The sequence below is a fragment of the Carettochelys insculpta genome, chromosome 2 (assembly GCF_033958435.1).
Source record: "Carettochelys insculpta isolate YL-2023 chromosome 2, ASM3395843v1, whole genome shotgun sequence".
NCBI lineage: Eukaryota > Metazoa > Chordata > Testudines > Carettochelyidae > Carettochelys > Carettochelys insculpta.
In genome coordinates this window covers 244580498-244603016 of record NC_134138.1, presented here as the reverse complement: position 1 = coordinate 244603016, position 22519 = coordinate 244580498, and the positions used below count along the sequence as shown (strand labels likewise).

The 22519-nt window shown below is 39.3% G+C and overlaps 1 protein-coding gene across 3 annotated transcripts in view; it reads left to right on the top strand.

The window, feature by feature from the left end:
• Positions 1-22519, top strand: part of PIP4K2A (phosphatidylinositol-5-phosphate 4-kinase type 2 alpha) — a 196129-nt gene that overhangs the window by 157281 nt on the left and 16329 nt on the right. For 2 of the 3 annotated variants that reach the window (XR_012644067.1, XM_074984867.1), the window contains exons 6-7: positions 2215-2253; positions 21358-21471. Coding sequence is in view for 2 of the 3 variants with exons in the window: in XM_074984867.1 (XP_074840968.1) it covers positions 2215-2253; positions 21358-21471 (153 nt within the window). In the remaining variant the exon portion in view is untranslated. The remainder of the gene's footprint in view (positions 1-2214; positions 2254-21357; positions 21472-22519) is intronic. The other variant, XM_074984868.1, reaches the window with a different exon arrangement.

The window sequence follows — 22519 nt, the reverse complement described above, 5'->3', positions numbered from 1 at the left end:
ATTGTTTAAATGTGTTTTTTATTTGTATTGCAGTAGCATGTGGAGAACCTAATCTTACTGTAGTGGTTACTGTACAACTCATAACAAAAAGAAAATTAGAGAAAAAATCAGTCACAGGTATCTCTATAAATAGCATGTTGCTAGTTACTTCTTCGGCTTCATCTATATTTTTATTAATTTGGCCATTGAGTTGAGGAGAACTCAGAATTGCCTTGGTAGTGTTAGGAATTTTCTTGTTTGACAAGCTAGATTAATTGTCAGGACGAACTTTTACCATACAGATTTACAATGACATTGAACCTACTAGAAGTATAGAGGCAGTAATTGTTGTTTTCTAACTGTTTTCTGCAAAGTCCAAATAGGAGCAGTCTCCATTGTAGTAGCCGAAAATGTTCAAGACGTATCCATTTAGGATTTACACTTCTAGTTTTCTACCTGGGGTTCTAAGAAATAATTAAGTTTCTACAGCTAAAAGAGCTTAGAGGCAAGGGGTGGGATTTTCAAAAGTACTCTGCATTGGCCTAACTTTGCTCCTGTTGAAATTAGTTGTAAAACTCCCATTGATGTCTGTTGGAGGAATTAGCCAAAACTGAGCACTATTGAAAAGTGTACCAAACACTGGGTGCAAATTTTTTTCAGCTTGATTATTTCATGCATTTAACCACAAACTTCATATAGTCAATGTCCTCAGTTGTTTGTGAATTAATGCCTTTCACACAGCGAGGGAGAACACACAGATTTTATTTTTATAAGTAAGAAAGAGTGATTGTAAAATCCAAAAATGACAAGATTAAGGGGCCAGGGCAGTGTATAAAACTGCCTTTAATTACTTTTGTTGAAATTAGGCTGATTTCAAGGAACAGTATTCCTCTCTGAGTTTCGCTTTTACAGCTTTCCTTTTTTCTTTATTTTGTTCTTAACTGACCTTTATTTCTGACAAGTAGCCCCTGGAAACAGATGGGCATGATATGACACAGAACACAAAATAACATATGAATAACTAACTCAAAGGATCTTTTTTTTCCACTATTTTGGCAGCTTATAATACAGTGTAATGAAATCCCTGCTGAGCTGCCATATAATATAGCTAATGGCCACTATCTGTACATCTGTTTTGTGCATCCAATTCCCCAGATATATCTACACAGATAAAACACTGAAGCATTTGAAGTTAAAATGTGCATAGAGAAAGGTAAGGCTATAAAATTTTAGCTTAACTAGAGTTAGTATCCTCCTTTTCAGCATTTCTCCACACTGCAGATATAATCCAACAAAAATATAATCCGTGAATTCTTGATAGATCTTGTGGGCCTGTTGTCCATATGCTGTACATATAGATTATTATTTATTGTTATCCTTATTATTTCCAGCATTCCTTACAGTGTGTGAGGTACATTCAAAACACTTAAAGAAGACAATCCTTGATCCAAGAAGCTCACAATCTAGGGAGTACATGTATCTTTTTTTTTTTTAAGCGGGGTGGGGGAAGAATGAGTCTCTTGCAGCTTTCTCAGAATGCATAAGCATGTTTGCACTCTAGTTTGAGCAAAGGCAGTTTTAAAATAGCATTAAAACCCATTTCATCAATCATAGTTAAATCCCACTGGTAAATTAGTAAACTATTGCTGATTCTCAACACCCACTTCTTTTGCTTTTCTTTTTAGCTTTAGAGCCCTGCTAATTTTATTTCATAGTACTGCTATAAAGTACTTTTATTGCTTTTGTTTGTAGTTTCTAGTATTTTAAATACTACACAGTAATTCATGTTGTACAACATCCTGAATGTCTTAGAAATGTATATTAAAATAAAGTCGTATAGTTATTATGACATATGCTCCATCCCATATTAATGCAGCAAGAAAGACATAAAACACTTAAAAGTCTGGAAAGTAAATGAGCCTCCCAGATGCTGTCTTATTAAAATGCAGTAGGATGAGATCTGAGGAGAGAAAACAGGATAAGGGGAAGAGAATGACTGTAGAACACTCAGTGATTTAAACATACTTCCTCCCCCTCATATTTGTCTTCTAATTATTGCAGCAGGCGAAACTACCTGAGCTGTGTGTGGCAGAAGAACCACTTTACACATCTATGCCAAACAGTCCTCAAGCTTAGGCCAAACCATTATGTGCCTGGTTCTGGTTCAGTATCGTCAAAGTTTTAAATTTAATTCCTGTTATGTGCACATTTTTAGATCCAGTCTTTCTGTTACAGGGTTCTACTGTGGCTAGAGAAGCCAGTGACAAAGAAAAGGTATGGTGAATTTGCATTTCTTGTCCAGTTGCCTAGCTGCTAACCCATTTTAGGAGGAGTATGATAGGTGCTTTTGTGAACCTAACCTTCCTTTCCCCTTACATTGTTCTCCTTTTCTCAACTCTGCTTCATCTACTGAAGCCATATGAATATTGTTCTTTGTTCTGTAGTTTTATTATGACATCAGAGGTAAGTGCACTGGTCTACAGCCTCTTATCCACCTATCCTCCCTTTTTCATCTCCTCTTCCCAGTTCCTTCTCTTCCTGCCCTTTGAAAAGCATATTGTAGTGACTGTGGCATCAGATTTTTTTCTCATGCTTCCTTCCCCTTGCTCTTCTTGCCATTTTTCATGCTACAGCTTTATGGATAATGATGGAAACAGTATCCTTTCTAGTGCGAATGTAACATTAAAAGCCAAATTTTGAAATGTGGGCACCACAGCATTACAAGTAAAAAGTGTATTTTCGTATGTAAGCTGGATAACTGGGAGTGTATGGCTAACTTTTATGCATATGCAATTGTGAATGTTACCCATGTTCCCTCTCATTTTTTGTGGGTACTAGTTAGGCATCTGCTACTGAAAATGAGTCTCTGAAAGTAGGATCTCCCTCTCTGTTCTCTCTCCTAGCTCTGTCTTCTAAATTCATATATGGCTCTGTAAACTGATTTCTAGCCATTTGAATTTCAAAATACTGGAAATGATAAGAAAATAATCAGGACGTATTCCTAGTTTTCATGCTTATGCTTAAACTTGCCCTTTCTCCAGTTGTAAGCCATTTCTGAACTATCCTGTTTTGTGTGGTCACATAGCAGCATGGGGGTCAAAGACCTTGTTTTGCTTTGTCCCAGTACCCACTTTGGTATTTGTTTAAATGGAGCGTTAGTTACAGTGTCATCTTTGGAGCCCCCCTGTGTAAATCACACTGACAATGCTGATGAGTTGGAGACAGACATGATCAACTGCAATAGCAGTGAAAGCTACTAATGGCTTGTAGAGACTCAGATAGAGGCTTTTCTTTTAGAACCCTGAGAAACTCTCAAAGTATTATTTTTCTCTTCCTTCCAAGAGGAAATGACTGGACAGTTCAGATCCTCATGCATTTATTTCAGTATCATCCATCTAGCAGTTCCCAAATGTGGATTGGAATCATTGTGACAGCCAGTATCTGCTTTTATCTGAATCCTGCATGAGATTCCTCAGACCACAACTTAACTGTGTTTATTTTTCTGGTCTATTTTTAATTTTACAGCACAGCCAGTATTTTTTTAAAACTCCATTTTTTTTTAAACCTCCACTGTTTTGGAGAGACAGCTAGTGCACAGTGGAGACATCTGCTGTTAGCACTGTCATAATTTAATATAAATGCAAAAACACCCAACATCACAGTTTGTTAAAATAACCCTGGAGGTTATATAAAAATCAGACAATAGTAATGATATTCATGTTTCTGTGAAGTCTCACTGAGTAACCAATGCTGAGCACTTTCAAAAATCCCACACATAATTTGTATTTTAATTTAGGGAGAAATCCTGCCCCATTGAAGTCTGTTGTAAAATTCTTATTGAGTTCAATAACACTGTTGATTTCTAATATTTTCCTCTTTTGATGGTTAATGTGAAAAATACAAATAAAAATGCTGCCCAAAAATCTGTAGCTAACATTTGAAACGGTATTTTTTGAAAAAGGGATAAGATTTGTTATTTGTAGATCAAAGCAGACCTACTGTTGCAGCCAATTCAGTGGGTGTTGTGAGCAGAGAGTGCTTGCAGCATCAGGCCCTGAAACCAAATAACATGCAGCCCCCAAAGGCAATGAGGTGCACTAATAACACATTAGCACTCTGTGTACATTTTAAAAAATAATTGACATAGCCGAGGTAGAACTGAAGCTTTGCCAAAAGAGCTGCATTTTTTAAACTGAATCCACGGTTTGCCAATTATCCTGATCAGGGGGAAAAAATCCATTTTATGTTACCTTTTTTTCTGTAAACACCAGAGTCTGTCTGAGCTGTGTCACTTTAAATGGCTAGGAGAGTATACCACAGTCTTCTATTGATCTTTACAATAGATATTTATAGGAGCCAAATTACTGTGGTATTTAGATGACAGTATCTTTTGATTCATGCATTAACATTCTGCAGTGTTTTAATCCAAAGTAATTTTATTCATACCGTATATGTTTAAAGTGAAATTTTTTAAATCTCTGAATATGTTTTACACAAAATTTCTGTTTTATCTTTAGGTAGAGTAGCAGAAATTGGATTATAAGTGGGTGAACTGTGTGTGTGTCAGAGAGAGAGAATGTGTAACCTAGTAGGGTTATGAAGTTGAACTATGTGGACTTTATTGCAACAGCAGTGTGGCCAGATGGGCCCCAGTTGATGGGCCCTGACTTCAGGTGGGTGGGCAAGAATTGGAGACTGGAGGGAGCAAGGCAGGAGGAATGGGGGACAAAGCCTGACCCCAGCCCCTGTCCGGATTGTGGGACAATGTAGGGTAGACCTGGCTTGACTCTCCGACCAGAGCAGGACAAGTCTCGGTGCCCTGGTCTTGCCCCACTCTAGAATTGGAGCACCAGAGAGGAGTGGACTAAGCTACAGCACCCCGGTTCTGGTCCCCACCTGGAGTGCCAGAGCGGAGCAGGGTAAGCCATTGGCATCTTGGCCCCACTCCCCAGCTGGAACACTGGAGAGGATTGGGGTAAGCCCTGGCTCCACAGCCCCTTTCCCTACCTGGGGGACCAAAGCAGGGTAAGTCCTCATGTTCCGATCCCACTCCCTGGCTAGAGCATGGGGCAGTTCTGGGTGCAAAGTGGGTAGGCCACAGCCCACTTGGGCCCACCAGTGGCTATGCCCCTTATTGCATGATTAAAGCCTGGGCATAGCATAAAGATTTATTGGCATGACTTTTGTGATAGCTGCATTAGTCAAGAGTGGAAAACATAGACACTGTTTTTTAGTGTTTTTTAAGAAGGTATTTTAGAAAAAAAACTGATGCTGACTAGGGAAGGAAACAAATGTTTGGTGATCTCAGATGCTTCTTTAAAAGAGTTGACTAAAAATGACACCATTTAAAAACTAAGCTTACATCCACATTTTCAAAGGTTGCATCTTCAGTGGGAGTAGAGTTTCAAATCACTCTTGAAAAATGTCAAAATGTTTGGCAAATTATAAACAAAATTGAGCTATTTTTAGTTAGTTCTGCAAGCTTCTGATATCACCAAAATAGGTCTCCATCTTCTGTTAAGTATCTTTGAGGAATTTGCTTAACTGGTGCAACCAAAAAGATAAAAATATCTCACACCCTTATGTGGTTTGGTAACTTATTTGCCAAGTTTTATCCTGATACAAATTTAAAATCTCTTTCTGCATCCATAAAGCCCTGAAGAAACATTCAAAATGATAGATTCACAATTAGTAATGTATTTTTCATCCATCTATAGGTGTTGTATCTGAGCAATAAGGGAAGCACTAGAGAGAGGGAAGAAGAGTCTTTTTTTTGTGGTGAAACCTTAAGCGAAGAAGTGAGGCCTTGCTACAAATTTATTGTGTGACATTTAGGAAGTCACCTAAGCAAAAATTTTCAAATGTGGATGACTAAAGATAGGCTCCTAAATTCATATAGAAGCAGGCTGTTAAGAAGCATGATTTTGAGAGTTGCTGAGCAGTAATAGCTCCCATTGAAATACTTATTTCACCGGGCTTAAATGGGAACTCTAGGTGAGCATCATTCAGAACTGAGACTATTCAGTACCTTTGAAAATCAGGAGAGTTAGGTGATTAGCAGGCATTCAAAATTTTTGTCACCCTCACTCAAAAATGTTGACCAAAATGGTAAAGTTGCTTGGTATCTTTTTCTGCACTTCTCTCTTCAGCAATTATAGGCATGTAAATAAGAGGTGATCAGTTACGTCAAGAGCTCTAAATGCACCAAGGAAGTAATAAATCAGTAAGAGAAGCATCTTCAATCTCTGTCTCCGCTTTTTCTACAAAGAAGTAATCATTGTGAGTCAGACAATTTTTTTTTTTCTGGAAGAGAGACCAGTTGGAATGACTGTTTATTGAGAACGTCATTGCTTTCTGCACCATTCTCAATTTTTCTTTCATTTGACTTGTCACACCAGTTAAGTCTCCTGATGTGTTAATGATAAGCTTTGAAGTTGTCATTTCATTTGTGATGTAGTCCAATCCCTTGGATTTCACCTTGACACACAATTTTTGTGCTTTATATTAGGAGAGAGATTTTGACAATAACGTAATCATTTTCATGGCAACAGGTATCATAACATACATTTACAGATGTCTGGAATTTTAAAAGATCAGTACATTTCAACAGTTGTCAGATTCTGACAGCTGCTGCTTCATTTTTTTATTCCCTAATTCTTTCTTTTTTTAATAGAGGGCATTTTCTATTCATGCCTTAAACAGTTTTGCCCTCTCTCAGTGAGACAGGGATAATGTGAAACTCCCTGGTGGTCTGTCTTTTCGCAGCAGTGCTGCACTTCCAGTATGACATTAAATTAGTAATTATAGCTGACTGTAGTACTTCTTACTTCTGACAGCGAGAGCACACTGCCAGCAAGTGAGCTTCTCAGCAGGGAATTTGGAGAAGAAAAAGAAAACATAACTGGACTGTCTTTTTTTCCCTCCCTTAAGGAGGTTGAAGTGGTTATTTAAACATACTATATCCCATTCCTGCTAGACGACCTTCGAACAGTTTTAGAATTCGATGCTGATAAGTATTTTATGTTTAATCTTGTAAAATCATATCACTGCTTGAACTGATATATACATATATTATTAATAGAGCTTGTAAGTATATCATGAAAGTATAAATTTAGTAATTAAAATGATTGGGTTCACTTACAGGAATTTTTCCACTGATGCTGGGGGGTTGGAAAAAAAAGTTACTGTTGGTAGTTGTATGTTTTGCAGCTATTATTGCTGTTGGCATTTCTAACTCAATGCAAAAAAGATTTGGTGATTCTTCGGAACGGTGTGTGGAACCAATGCACAAGCAATTCTCTGAGGCTAGACACTTTACCTATTACAGTATGAGGATTACATGGGAATTAATGTCTATGCGTTAAACTCTGTACGGGAGAACCTGTAATGAAAGAGGCTGTAATGCATCCACGGAGGAGGCTGTAATGCCTCCATGGCCCACAGCTGCTGGTAACTTCAAACACTTCCAGGACCTATTCAAGAGAATCGCATCCCAGAGTCACAACATAAGCTACTAGATATTGTGTACATCTCATCTGCTTCAAAAATGGTGTTTCCTATAAATAACATGCTGATGGACAAATGGCAGACTCTGGCAGTTCTAGTACATCTCCTCTAAAGGAATGAACTTTTTGTCTCTCAGCACCAAACATTCTAGTTGATGCGGTCAATCACCACCATAAACATCATAATTTCAGATCCACGCCATATGATGAAGAATGGAAAGGACTAGACCTCTTTTGCTACAAGATCTATTCATCAGCCCCTCTGCAATTCTGGACTGCTGATTATGCTGTATTGATGACTAAAATATGACCACTCCAATTATTCTGAATTCGTGGACTTTATTATGCCCCAAACAACAAAAGGTGACAGTTCAAAATCCTCGTATCTGAGGGTCATCCCATAGCCAGAACAGCAATGCCTCTCTGGCTTCCCCAGGGCGGGTCAATCTGCAGTGCAGAACATCCTCCTTGATGGCCAAAAACTGTTCACCACAAAGATAGATGAGACCCACTACACCCTGAAGGATTCTCAGATAACCCTTTGGTACTTACATCTACCATCCTTCAGTTTTTATACTGAGTTATCAAGTGCTGTTGGCTAAGTATGACTCTAAACTCACAAATTCATTGACAGTGGACAAGCTACCACAATAGTACAGAACTCGCTTCCAAGCTCTTATTCAGTAGGACGGATTTGTGCAGTGGCCCATCACTGCCCCCTAACCTGCTTGTAACTTCCTATTCCAAATCTCATTTGCTAAAACCTTTCCCTTAGACAGAGTGAATCCAAACAACAAGATCTTAAACTCGGCCTTCCAGTCCCACAGCTCATGGAAACAACCAGTACACTGCAAAACTCCCAGACAAATGCCCAAATCATTCCCCCTTCCTCTTTGATAATTGTTTGGTGTAGATCCTCCTATCTAGCTGCAGAATACATCCAAGACTCTCCAAACTATTCAAAATATATTTAATACTCAGCATTTCTTCAGGGTACAACCTTCTCTCCCTAGTGAACACAAAGCAGCAAAGCATCCAAAAGTAATAAAAAAGCTGAGGTTACTTAACAGTTGTAATTAATTTACAGAACAAGAAAATGTATGGAACCCCACTGGTAACAAACATTTTTATAAAAAGCTTGGACACCAGACAGTTGACATACTATGGGACCTGCAAATGTTTAAACATGAGAGTCATTTTGGACCACTGGAGTCAGTAGAATTATTCACATGCCTAAATGTTGGCAGCATCAGGCCTTATATGCATAGAGCACATTGAAAGACAGTCCCCATTGGAGTGGAAGGCAATGGCTAATTGTCAGACCCTTAACAGCAATAAATGGAGGTAATTAGGCTTGTCACAACTAAGTACAAACTCTTGTTTATTCAGAAGATAGCATGGGATTTTAAGTATCTGAACAGAACATACAGGTTGGTAATTCTTGTTGTTCTGAAGAGATTGTTTCCTGATTGTGACAATCAGGAGGGCTGTGTCTCCACTTGCATTCCTCTTTTGAAAGAGGCATGCAAATGAGGGAAATTGAAAAAGCAAATGAGGTACATATTTACATATCTGGCATCTCACTTGCATATTCTTCTTTAGAAAGAAGAAAAGCAGTGTAGACGCAGCTCTTTCAAAAGTAAACCCCATCTTCGAAAGAATCTTTGTTCCTTTAAAAAAAAAAAAGGAAGAAGGGCTCTTTTCGAAGATGGGGTTTACTTTTGAAAGCTGCGTCTCCACTGCTTTTCTTCTTTCAACAGGACATGCAAATGAGGCACCAGATATGTAAATCTGTCAAACTTAACATTACTCATGATTGTCACTGTAGATAGTAGTGCACAGAACCTCAAAAGGATTAGTTTTAGTGAAAGAAAAACCATCTGTATTTTAATTTGATGTTGCATAGGAGAGGCATTGAATTAAAATACTTGTTAGGTACACAAAATCAGACATAAATATATACAGGTTCTGTAGTTCAGTTACTGCCTTTCAGGAAGTGCATGTTGAAATATTTTTCTCTGATTAAATGCAAAAGGCTGTATAGAAACAATTCAGTGATCTTGGTCATTGGGGTTGGTAACAGGCACAAGTCATGGTCTATATCTTTCAGTATATGGAGTTATTTTAAAACCCCTTGTAATGTACTACTTAGGAAATTTAACAGAAATTGCAGTATGAATGTTTCACTAATCATCTAAGTCATGGGTGTCCAACCTTTTGGCTTGTCTGGGCCACACTGAGTGAAGAGGAATTGTATTGGGCCGCATATAAAATATATAACATAGTTAATGTATATAAATCACATAATAATGTTAAAAGTTTATGATCTTGTGGGGCCGCATTACTAGCTGTCCAGGGCCGCATGCGGGCCGCGGGTTGGACACGCCTGATCTAAGTTCTTCTTTGAGTGGTTGCTCCTGTCCATTCCATTCAGGTGAGTGCATGCCATGTGCACAATTGTTCAAAGTTTTTCCCCTAGAGCGAGGGTCGTCAACCAAAATACCAAGAACAACCATTTTTTTCGAATTTGGTAAAAACTTAAATAATTCAAGAACTGCAATGCATGTGAATATGAGACCATCCTTAGTAAGTGTCAAACCATACTTCTTGTAATGCCTATTTTAAGAATAGCGCACACGCAATGATTTGGAATGTTATACTTGTGAACTGCAGGATATTCACAAACTTTTTACATATTCTATTTCCTCACACTTTATGTGTGTGTTTGTACTACTAGCTTCCTGACTTTCACTCTCAAGCCCTCTTTAATTATGCCAATTTTACTTCAAGTTTAATTTCAGTTTTCTTTCTTAAAATGTGTGTTCCCCTCCGCAGCAGGAATGCTGCAAACTTCCTTTTCCTTTTCAAAATCAAGACTTATTATCTACACAGTCAAAACACAGAAAACAGTATCCTTTCCCACAATGCACTTCACATATTAAAAGGGGAGTTATCCAACATTTCGAGATCACATATTGTTTGCTATTTAGGTACAAGTTTGTTCATTGTTGGGCTTTTCAACATTCACTGTTGAAAATAATCAGGAGGGTTTTTTCTTTTGCAATTTTAGCATTGGGAGCCACAAAAAAGTCCTTAAGAGCCGTGTGTGGCTCTGGAGCCACAGGCTGCAAACCCCTGTCCTAGTGGCACCCATTGGTTCAGCTGTGGAGCCCCCTGAAATGGTGCCTCCACTGTGTTGCATACGTACCCCTGCAACGGCTCCTCTCAGTTACTTCCTTGAGCCTAGAATGGTTGATGGAGCATCTCATTCCTTGCATTCAGCAAGTATATTTCAGCATAGAAAACTATTAAGTTGGTCAGACTTGACTTGCTTCCGGTGAATCCAGTTGATTATTCCTGATCACCTTCCTCTCCACCAAGTATTTCAAAATAAATTCCTTGAGGACCTACTCCATGATTTTTACAGGAACAGAGGTAAATCTGACTAGTTTCCAGTTCATCACGTTCCCCTTTCCTTTTTTAAAGATGGGAAATATATTTGCTTCCTATGGTGGTTCATATATGTGCCTGCCAACCCTTCTCCCCTCCGTTCCTTCCTAGCGCCTGTGATGGTTGTTGGAGCATCTCAGTCCTTTCATTCTGCAAGTGCCTTTCCTAGAGATCATTCCATTGTGTTGTATATATTTTTTAGTTTGTTAGTGTTTGCATTTGCCGGTTGATCTCCTGTTCCCGTTTCTCTGGAGAATGCCCCAGTCTCAGAGCGTCCTCTGAGAAATGCTTGAAGCTGACTCCACATACAGTAAACCTCAATTTAGTGGACTAATAGGGGGAGGGATGTCTGTTAAAGCCAAAAGTCTATTAAATAGAGGGTTTACTGCCCCCTCAAAAATGCCTGCAACTCACTAAAGGAGCTGCCAGAGCCTGCCGCTGCAGCTGGAGCTGATAACCCTGCCACTGTACGGCAGGAGGAACTCTGCTGCATGCAGCTGGCACTTTCCTGCTCCCGTGCAGCTGGAGGGACCCCGCTGCACAGCTGAAAGAGCCACCTTGCACTGCTCCCACCAAGGGTGGGGTGCATATGCAACTGCTGCCTGCCCGCCTATGTACTCCAGCCCTGGTGGGAGGAGTATGTGGCAGCTCCAGCAGCAGTCCAGGCCCTGGAGGGCTCAGCAACGCTGGACCTGGTAAGTCCCTTACTGGTTTTTTTTGGAGTGGGGTGGAGGGTGGTCTTTACTATTTTACAGACCCCAATTAAGCGGGCTTCGGGAACAATGGGGGAGGGGCTGGAGGACGTCCATCGTTTCCAAAGTCTGCTAAATTGGGGTCCGTAAAATCAAGAGTTTACTGTAGTGTCCCTCAAAACTCATCTTAAGTGTTTGGTGACCCTCTCCCAAGCAAGTGCAAAGTCTGCAGAGGTTTCAAGTTTTGGACGAAGAAGAAGGACTCTTGCCTAAAACTCGTCGTCATGATTGCAGTGCTTGGTCCACAACGAGTGCCAGAAAGCTTGTTCTCCAAAATATCTGTTAGTTTATAAAGTGCCACTGGAGTTCTTGCTGTTTTTGAAGATACAGACTAACTGGGCTACCCCTCTGATAACAGTCAGCTGTTTCAGCCTCTGTGCACAGCACGTTGGCATCTGTGCAGGACCCCTCAGTACCAATGAGGGACCATACCAGAGAATACCAGCGATCTCTAGCAACAAGGTCCAGTACAAGTGTGCAGCACATTCCCAATCACAGTGCAGCATAATAAGAAGAGAGTCACAGTCAACCTGTGGAACTCCTTGCCCGAGGAGGCTGTGAAGGCCAGGACTCTATTAGGGTTTAAAAAAGAGCTTGATAAATTTTTGCAGGTCAGGTTCATAAATGGCTATTAGCCAGGGATAAAGTATGGTGCCCTAGCCTTCATAACAAGGGCAGGAGATGGATGGCAGGAGATAAATCACTTGTCTTCTGTTCTCCTTCTCTGGGGCACCTGGCATTGGCCACCGTCGGCAGATGGGATGCTGGGCTTGATGGACCTTTGGTCTGACCCAGTATGGCCATTCTTATGTTCTTATGTTCTTAGTGGAAAGGGGCTGTTCTCCACCTCCTCTGGTCAGTCAACTTGGTATCCACCTAATAGGAATGGTCTTGAGCAATCACTCAAAGGTGAAGAAACTTGTTCTGCAAGTTGTGTTGGTCTTGTCTCTTCCAAAGACCACCCACCTCCTCTTCATTGGAGTGTTCCTGCAAGAAAAAACTGAGGGGGCAGAATCTTGTCAGGAGTCTGTATGCACCGTCATGGAGACACCACTCCAGGGACTCCACAGCCAGCCTGACAGGTATCACTATGAGAAAAGTCTTCCAACACTTGTTCATACATATGCACCTAAGTGAAATAGAAATGAGCTATGCATCTCGAAGAACTGTTACAAAGGTAGGTAACCATTTTTTCTAACATTAACTGTATAATGCTGGTCCATGTACACATGAGCAATACGGCAATTATATTAGCACGAAATTGTACAATAAGTAACTGAACTTTTAGTTTTTTAAATTGCTGAAACCTGAAAAGTGAGTATGTGAAAATGGCACCATCTTATTTTGTAGTCATAACTTTAATGGCAAAATTTAGATTTCAATACTTTTTCCACTTCTTAGTGTTAACGGCTGGCATGGCTAAAAAGAGTGTGAATTGGATTATTTTCTTTTCATGTGCAACACAATAATAATTGTTTACTATGTTTCAGTGTTAGACTTGTGTCACTGAGCCCATAATTTGAAGAAAATGTGGTGGCACTAGGGTATTTCAAGTTCTGTTTTGGCCTACAGATCTTTCATTATTGGTGGTGATGCAAGAGAATGAAAAATTAAGCTTAGCTCTCCTTCCACAGTCCCATTTTTAAATAATCACCCTTCCAAGTAGAAATGCCCTTCGGCCCTATTCTGCAAAGTACAGAGCACCTACAGTTCCTGTGTCCTCTGAATGAATTTGTGGATGTACATTATTTGGCAGGACCAAACCCTTTAAGACCTAAACATGATAAATAACCTAGTGTTTGGACAGTTTGCTTCTTGGTATATAAAGTCTCCAGTACAGTAAACCCCTGACTTACACGTAGGTTGCGTTCTGGGCAACCAGATGTAAGTTGAATATTGTGCAAGTTGGGTGAGCCAAGAAACTGACCAGCACCGCTGTGCTGGTGGGGAGACACAAACTAAGTGGCAAGCCACAAACCTGGCTTCTAGGTCCCGGGACTGGCAGGGGGCTGCGAACCAGGCAGCAGCCTGGCTCCCAAGACTGGTGGGGAACCATGAACCAGGTGGCAGCCTGGCTCCCAGCTCACCTTCTTGCAGTAGTGCTGGTCAGTTTCCTGGCTTCTGCAAGCAGAGGGGAGCTGGGAGCCAGGCAGCAGCTGACTCCCAGCTCCCCACCAATCCTGGGAGTCAGAAAAGTGACCAGCGCCTGATTACCAGCTCCCTGCCATTCATGATTTCGATCCGCATTAATCCAGGTAACACACAAGTCAAAATCACATAAATAGGGGTTTTACTATATCTGAATTAATAGTTTTTTCAATAAAATCTGTTATCTTAAGCTCTATAGATTAAACTTGCTGTATTTTACTAGTTTCATGGTTAACATGAATCTGATATATTGTACTGGTAGCTGTTTCTCTTGAGCTTGACTTGGATATGATAAAAGGCTATAATGATGTATTTTAAAGCTAATACCATGAAAGCGTATTATACAACTAAATAACTTACGTTGCATAAAAAAATCAAGTGGTACTGAATTAACCTGTAATTATTTTAACAAGTGTTTTATAACCCAGTACAATGATTTGTATTAAAGGGTTGGGTAAATTTTGTTAGTGGCCACAATCCACTTTTTACATTTTGTTCTGTACTTTATGCAAGTGAACATGAATTGTTTAATATAAAAACTAGAATAAATTAATATTTCACATGTCCAGGCATTTTAATTTTTCAGAATGTCTCACTGTAGTTAAGCATTGTGATGCCAAACTACAAACATCCTTAGGCACCTAAATCTTGCACTTAGTCTCCACTGTGATCGACACAGCCCCTGCTGAACTCTTGAGTGCTTAAATTCATTTGATACTTATTTTTTCAGAATAAACTTCCTTCAGCACCTAAACTCATCAGTTAATGCTGCCTCATTCTAGGCACACAGACGTCTATCTCGTGCTTAAGTCAGAGAGTGCACCACAAACTGAGCATGGAAGCATGTTCTCTGGAATGGTGGTCAAAGCATGAGGGGACACACTAACATTTGGCATATCTCACATGTAATACCTTATCAAAACAAAAAGCAGTCAAGTAGCACTTTAAAGACTAGCAAAATAGTTTATTAGGTGAGCTTTCGTGGGACAGACCCACTTCTTCAGACCATAGCCAGACCAGAACAGACTCAATATTTAAGACACAGAGAACCAAAAACAGTAAGCAAGGAGGACAAATCAGAAAAAGATAATCAAGGTGAACAAATCAGAGAGTGGAGGGGTGGGGGGGAAGATCAAGAATTAGATTGAGCCAAGTATGCAGACAAGCCCCTATAGTGACTCAGAAAGTTCCCATCATGATTTAAACCATGTGTTAATGTGCCGAATTTGAATATAAATGTCAGCTCGTCCACTTCTCTTTCTAAAACGGTGCGATAATTTCTCTTCAGTAACACACATACCTTGAGGTCATTGACAGAATGCCCCATTTCATTAAAATGTTGACTAACTGGTTTGTGGATCTGGAGTGTTTTGATGTCTGTTTTGTGCCTGTTGACCCTTTGTCTAAGGGAGTTAAAAGTCTGTCCAATATACAAAGCATCTGGGCATTGTTGGCACATGATGGCATATATGATGTTAGTAGAGGAGCATGAGAAAGTGCCCGTGATTCTGTGAGTAGCCTGGTTAGGTCCAGTGATGGTATTTCCAGAGAAGATATGTGGACAAAGCTGGCAGCGGGCTTTGTTGCAGGGAAAGGTTCCAGGACTGGTGTTCCTGGGGTATAGACTGTGGCTGTTAGTAAGGATCCTCATGAGATTGGGAGGTTGTCTGTAGGGGAGAACAGGCATGTCACCCAGGGCCTTCTGGAGTGTAGCATCCTGATTAAGAATAGGTTGTAGGTCTTTAATAATTCGTTGCAGTGGTCTGAGTTGGGGGGCTGTAGGTGATGACCAGCGGTGTTCTGTTCTTGGCTTTTTTGGGCCGATCTTGGAGTAGCTGGTCTCTGGGTGTGCGTCTGGCCGTATCGATTTGTTTTTTTACTTCTCCTGGTGGGTAATTCAGGTTTATGAATATTTGGTAAAGTTCTTGCAGTTTTTGGTCTCTGTCAGTAGGATCAGAGCAAATGCGATTGTACCTAAGAGCTTGACTGTAAACAATGGATCTAGTCACGTGTGCAGGATGGAAACTAGAAGAGTGTAGATAAGTATAGCGATCAGTAGGTTTTCGGTACAGTGTGGTACTGATCAGGCCATCCTTGATTAGTACTGTAGTGTCCAGGAAATGTATCTCTTGCATGTTGTAATCAAGGCATAAGTTGATGGTGGGGTATAGATTGTTAAAGTCTCTGTGGAATTCTTCTAGATCCTCTGTACCATGGGTCCAAATCATAAAGATGTCATCAATGTATCTTAAGTAGAGGAGTGGTAATAGGGGACGAGAGCTGAGGAATCATTGTTCCAGGTCAGCCATAAATATATTAGCATATTGTGGGGCCATGCGGGTGCCCATAGCAGTTCCACTAATCTGGAGGTATAAACAGAAATGATTGTGTGTGAGAACAAAGTTACAGAGGTCAGACACCAGATTGGCTGTGGTGGCATCAGGGATGGTGTTCCTGATTGCTTGTAATCCATCTTTATGTGGAATATTAGTGTACAGAGCCTCTACATCCATTGTGACAAGGATGGCGTTATCAGGAACTTTTCCGAAGAAGTGGGTCTGTCCCACGAAAGCTCACCTAATAAGCTATTTTGCTAGTCTTTAAAGAGCTACTTGACTGCTTTTTGTTTTGATAGTGTATAGACTAGCACGGCTTACTCTGTGTTACTATGTAATACCTTATGATACTGGCTACAAAAGTGCCATGTATATGCCTGTTCTGATTTTCAGGTGACATTGTAAATAAGAAGCAGGCAGCATTATTTCCTGTAAATATAAATAAACTTCTTTGACTCTGCAGTTGGCTGAACAAGAAGTAGGACTGAGTGGATCTGTAGGTTCTAAAGTTTTACTTGTTATATTTTTGAGTGCAGTTATGTAAATAACTCTCCATTTGTAAGTTGTGCTTCCATGACAGAGTGCACTATAGTACGTGAATGAGGTGAACTGAAAAATACTATTTCTTTATCTTTTTTTACAGTGCAAATATTTGTAATAAAATAATATAAAGTGAGCACTGTATACTTCGTATTCTGTACTGTACTTGAAATCAGTATACAGTAAATTTTCAGTTATCCAGCATGGTAGGAGGTTGGAGGATGCTAGTTAATTGAATTTTCTGGTTACCTGAGGTTTATACTTCACTCATGGAATACCAGTTTTAAAATAATTAGAATACAGTAAAATGATTAAAATGTAAAGTTGTATACTACAGCTGTACGATCAAATAGCATTGCTGCTCTGCAGAGTGGTTTCTTGAAGTACTTACCTGTATAGGGGTAAAGTTTTCTATACAGTATATTATCTTCTGACACTACATATCACTATGGACAGTGCATGGTATACACTCAGATCACTACAAATACACTTAAGCCTAACTATACTGAGCAGAATTTTTCTTTGGTGATTGAGAAGGCATGTCAGGGTTTTGCAGTGCCTCATAGTCATTCTTATCAACCTTATTGTTATAGATGTAAAAGGTGTAGGTGATTGGACTGAATTTGTAATGATCCTATTACAACTATAACTCTGTAATCTCCTTTTTAAAATAAATCCTGGATTTCAACTTGCTTACTTGTCCTCTGAATCTTTTGTGCATAAAAGTAAAGTTCAAAATATGTGATTGCATAACATGCCGGGCCGTATACTAGTCCCCATTACTAGGTAGAAGATTTGTATTGGAAGATATCAGATATCCCAGTTAATTGATCTTTCTGTGCTGGTTAACAGAGCTTTTACTGTGTATGAAAATGTAGAAAACATCCAAAAATCAAGTAAATGGTATTCTGTCATTTAACAGCGTAAATAGAACTGGAATTAATCATGACAATTTTTTCATCTCATTATTGATCACAATCAATGTTTTTTAATCTCTTGGAAGCCCTAATATCTAAACAAGTACCTGCTTAACTAGTCTTCCTGGAAAGGTAAAGGTTAGCCAGGAAATGCTTTTTATTGTTTTATCCTTTGCACTGAGAGCCTCTGTACCACAATGATCCACTTATAAAACCATACATTTCTGTTGAAAATTAATGAAGGCTTTAGAAATTCGATTTTAATTATGTAAAGAATGAGTGTGTACCTTTTAGAAACATGTTTATTTGTAAAATCCACTGTGCTCTTCTTGCATGCTTAAACAGAGGGTTAAAATGAAAGCAAAGGCTCAGAGTGGAAATCCATTATGAAGTAGTTATGTGTTCATCTTCTGTGCAGCTTTTCACATATTTAGTTATTTAATGATAGTAATATGTTCATTCTCATGAATTACAGTATCTGTGATTTTTTTTTTCTCTGCTGAAGATTTTTCTTTGCTGGAAATATTTGATAGTTCCTCAAAAATTGTCAATTATTGCAATAAATCAAAATCTCTGTAATTTAAAGTTAAAAACTCATTCCATAATTCTGGTTTTAAGTTTCTAAATCTGTAATGTCCCATCACTTTCATGAACTTGAATTCAGTAACTTTGTTGATGAGGGTAAATGGTAGTTAATACTAATTTTGTATTATAAAATGCTACTTCTTGCCAAGTGCCATACAGACATATAGAAGATATGGGCCAACTAGAAAAGCTTTTGGTTTTAAAATACTAGAAACAGAAGATGAAGGGCACAGGCAAATAAAACAGCATACATGATCAGTGTTACAATTGGTATGTTATGTATGTTCCAGGTTTATTTTAAATACCTATAAATTGTGTTTAGCTATTTCTCTTCTTAACCATTGTTAGGGCTTGTTGGTTTTGGGGGTTTTTTCCGGCTTATTTTTAAAAGCTGAATTTATAGTGTTACTTAGTGTTTAATCTCGGTATTTAGGAATATAGGTATTATGGCTTTCATCAACATAGCATCTGTGTCTCACAAGCAGTAATGATTTTCATAGCAACCTTGTAAGGTAGAGAAAGCATTCTTGGGCCAGATTTAAAGATGGGAACTGAGGCGCAGAGTGATTAAGAAGAGAAATTCTAAGGCACAAAGGGAAATAAGACACCCAACTCCCACGGAAAGTCTCCAGGATTTGGTGTCTCTCCAGCACTCCCCCTAAGGCCTTGTAGTGAAGGCTAAAAGGATGTGTGTTTCATTTTAGTTAACCAGTACGTCTTTAAACATCATTAAATTGGCTGTGTTGTACAGGCAGGGATGGTCCACGAGGACATGACATGGATTTCTAATATGCCTTCAGATGTTTTACCCTATGTTTTAATAAGCATTCTGAGGGGTTGTCTATCATAGTAAGCTAACTTAAGTGAAAGATACACGCTTTTTAACCAATTAAGGGAAGACCTAAATAACTCCCCCAGTGTCATTCAGAAAGTCTGTGGCACAGCAGAGAACTGAGTTTGGTGCCATACACATAAGGTCCTCTTCCCACTACGTCCCTATCACGTGTTTAATGTGATGCTAATGCCTATTTGTTAAAAGGATAATTCTAAAGTAGCTATGACTTTTTAAATATAACAATATTCTAAAATCAGAAATAGAGCAACTTCTGTGCTGGTAAGGGAACGAAGATTGGTTGCTTTTATTTTTCCATTCTTTGTCTTCAGTCTTTGTCTAATTCTGTATCAGTCTCATTCCTCCAGTCTTAAACATCCCACTCATTGGATCCTTCTGATTTTGGCAGTGTCCCTCCATCCCCATCTGCCAAGTCATCCTGCAGAGTTATGTGATAATTTCCTAGATGGAAAGCAATAAGCTTTACAGCTGCTAGTCCTGAATATTTTATCTGCTTTTTCCTCTTTCTTTCCATCTCCAACTACATATCCATGCTGGCTGGGGAGATAACTGATGCATGCTGTCACATTATAGTACAGTAAACAATAACCCACTGTTTGCTTCCAAGAAACCTTCCAGATACTGCCCTAATGCCTTTGGGTTAATCACCAGTGTGCTTGAGGCTGAATTTTTGCTCTCTGCATAAATGGATAGACAGGAATCTATAATTCTTTCTCAAATGTGTCTTTTTATCCCTTCACAAAATGGGAGGGACTGTAGAGTAAGGGTATAGGGTATTTTGACAAGGCAGAAATCAATGGCAGCTTTTGGATCCATGTTCAAAGCCCAAAGTTCATAGTGGTTGGAAGCTAAGAGTTCCATCTGAGTCCCTCTCAATATAAAATCATGAAGTGGGGTATAGCCTCCTGATGTGCGGAGAGGGGGATTCATTTTCTGATCAAAGGCAGCTATGTTGTTCACATCAGGGCGAATAACACATAATCCATAAGGACAAAGCCAAGGAAAGGGGGTTGTTAATACTGTGGACTCAAAGCATCCCATCCCCCACTTTGTTTGGTGGCAAAAGAGCTTTTTGGTATTAAAGGAAGATAAATATTTGAGAAAATTAAATTTTGGGGCCTGTCTGCTATGATGATACTGTCAGTTTGAATCCTTTGCTCTTTGTGTATTTGGGTGGAGGGTAGGTAGAGGGGGAAAAAAAAACTCTGTCACTTCTTCCTTTATGAATTTATGGAGTACAAAATGAAGTGGTGTGTTGGAAAGTACTATACTCAATAAGGTTATCAGCAATATGTAGAAACAAATTGATTTGCATTCATTTTTTCTATCAGTTTTTTCCACTCATTTATCTGCTATTCTCAAGATCTGGAGAAATGGGAATGTCCCACAAAGCTCATCACCTAATAAATAATATCTTTAAGTGCTACAGGACTGCTTTTTGTTTGTTTTATGAAAAAGCATGCAAACATGGCTACCTCTCTCTAAATTTTCTCAGTAAAGCTTTCTTGGCATCTAAGTTTCTGGACTTTGCTGCCTTACTCTACTGTCCAAACACCTGCCTCCTGCTTAAACACCATGGCAAACTACAAACTAGGGACAGGCAAGCAGACAAGTGCCCATGTTGCCCAATCAACTAGGCACATTTAGGAGCTACCTTCTAGATTGGGTCCCATTCAAAATATTGCTAGAGAACCAGGTGGTTCTGCTGTTGTCACTACCTACCTTACAGCATTCAGACTAGTTGTCTGAATTCACCTGGGATATCTGAGACGTGGCTCCTTCCCCTGCCTAAGACAGAGTGAACCTTTGAACACCAATCTCCCATGCCTCTTGGGAGAGTGCTCTAAACACTGGGCTGTGGGAATTCTGATGTGAGACTCCCTCTCCCATTGAAGCTATTCCACTGGATAAATAATAATAGTTCCTTTTTGGCTAATTTACTGAGAGTGAGTTTCGTAATTGAGTCATTTTTACAACATTGGTGAACTGTGAAACCAAATTAGAATTCTGTTAAATTCATGAGCAACTGAATATGGTGCAGGTGTATTTGATTACACTGAATGAAGCTCTACATATCTTCATTTGATGTACAAGTGCATTCCATTGTCACAGCTCACTAATGCCCTCTTTTGGTCATTAGTGACATCTTGTATTTTGGGTGTGATATATTCAGACCTGCTGTGCTCTTGAGTTTCCTTTTTCTGTGGATCCAGATTGAAGAAGCAGTTTCAGTGCATACGTATTTGTGTTCTCCTTCTTATTAATTGGTTTTGGTTTTTGCATTTGTTTTAGGCCAAAGAGCTGCCAACATTTAAAGACAATGATTTTATTAATGATGGTCAAAAGATTTATATCGATGAAAACAACAAAAAGGTATTCCTTGAAAAGCTCAAAAAGGACGTGGAGGTAAGAATGCAATTCACTCACTTTGAATATAAGTATACCACATTGGGCAGCAAGTTGCTGGTGCCCCAGGAAGTCATATGTACAGCTGTGCAAAAAACCTTTGTAGTTCTTAAACCATAAATATGTCAGGTAAAATAAACCTGTCAGCATAGACCTCTTGAAAAGAAGCACAATCTATGCTTTCAGGAGTGATCACTTAATAAAGATCCCTTTTACCATAGGTGGTGGTTGTATGTTGACCATGCTGTGATGATGTGCTTGTACATAAAATGCTTTACAGGCATAATATCACAGGGAGGTTGCTAAGAATTGTTAGTTCTCTTTTACAGATGGGGAAATGTAAGGCACAGAGAAGTGATAGCTTATTGAAGGTCACACATTGAGTCAACGATAGAGAACAGGTCTCCCAGCTCCCATTCCTTTGCTTATTTCGTCTGCTGTTCAATCATGAAATTTTGAACCATCCTAATTACAGTAGTATGATGCCTTGGTTATTTGTTCACACTTCCTTTTATTATTCTAAGGTGTGTATGCTTCTGCTTTGCTGGACACACAGTCGACAGTCAGTGCAAAAGTATTAGTTTATGCTGTTTTTAAAACTAAATCTTAAAATACTGATTTGGCTCAGTGGAAAATAATTTTTATCATAGTTGTCTACTCAGCAAATAGGAAGTAGTTCCCCATCTTTTGAATAGAATGGATACCAATAAGACTCTCAAGCTTAACCGAACCTTCAGCTTTTTATATTGAAACATTTTTGCATAACCATCTGATATTAATGCAGCTCTGAGCCTTGTGTTTATCAGTTAAAAGCTGCTGCCAAGCAGCACAGAATATTGTGTGTGTGTGTAACATATCTCATAGAACTGGAAGGGACATCGAGAGGTCATAGAGTCCAGGCCCCTGCCCTCTCAAGAGGTCTAAGCACCATCCCTCCCAGATTTCTTTTTTCTTTTTTAATCTATTTGCCCCAGATCCTAAATGGCCCCCTCAAGGATTGAACTCACAACCCTGGTTTACAAGACCAGTGCTTGAACCACTGAGCTAA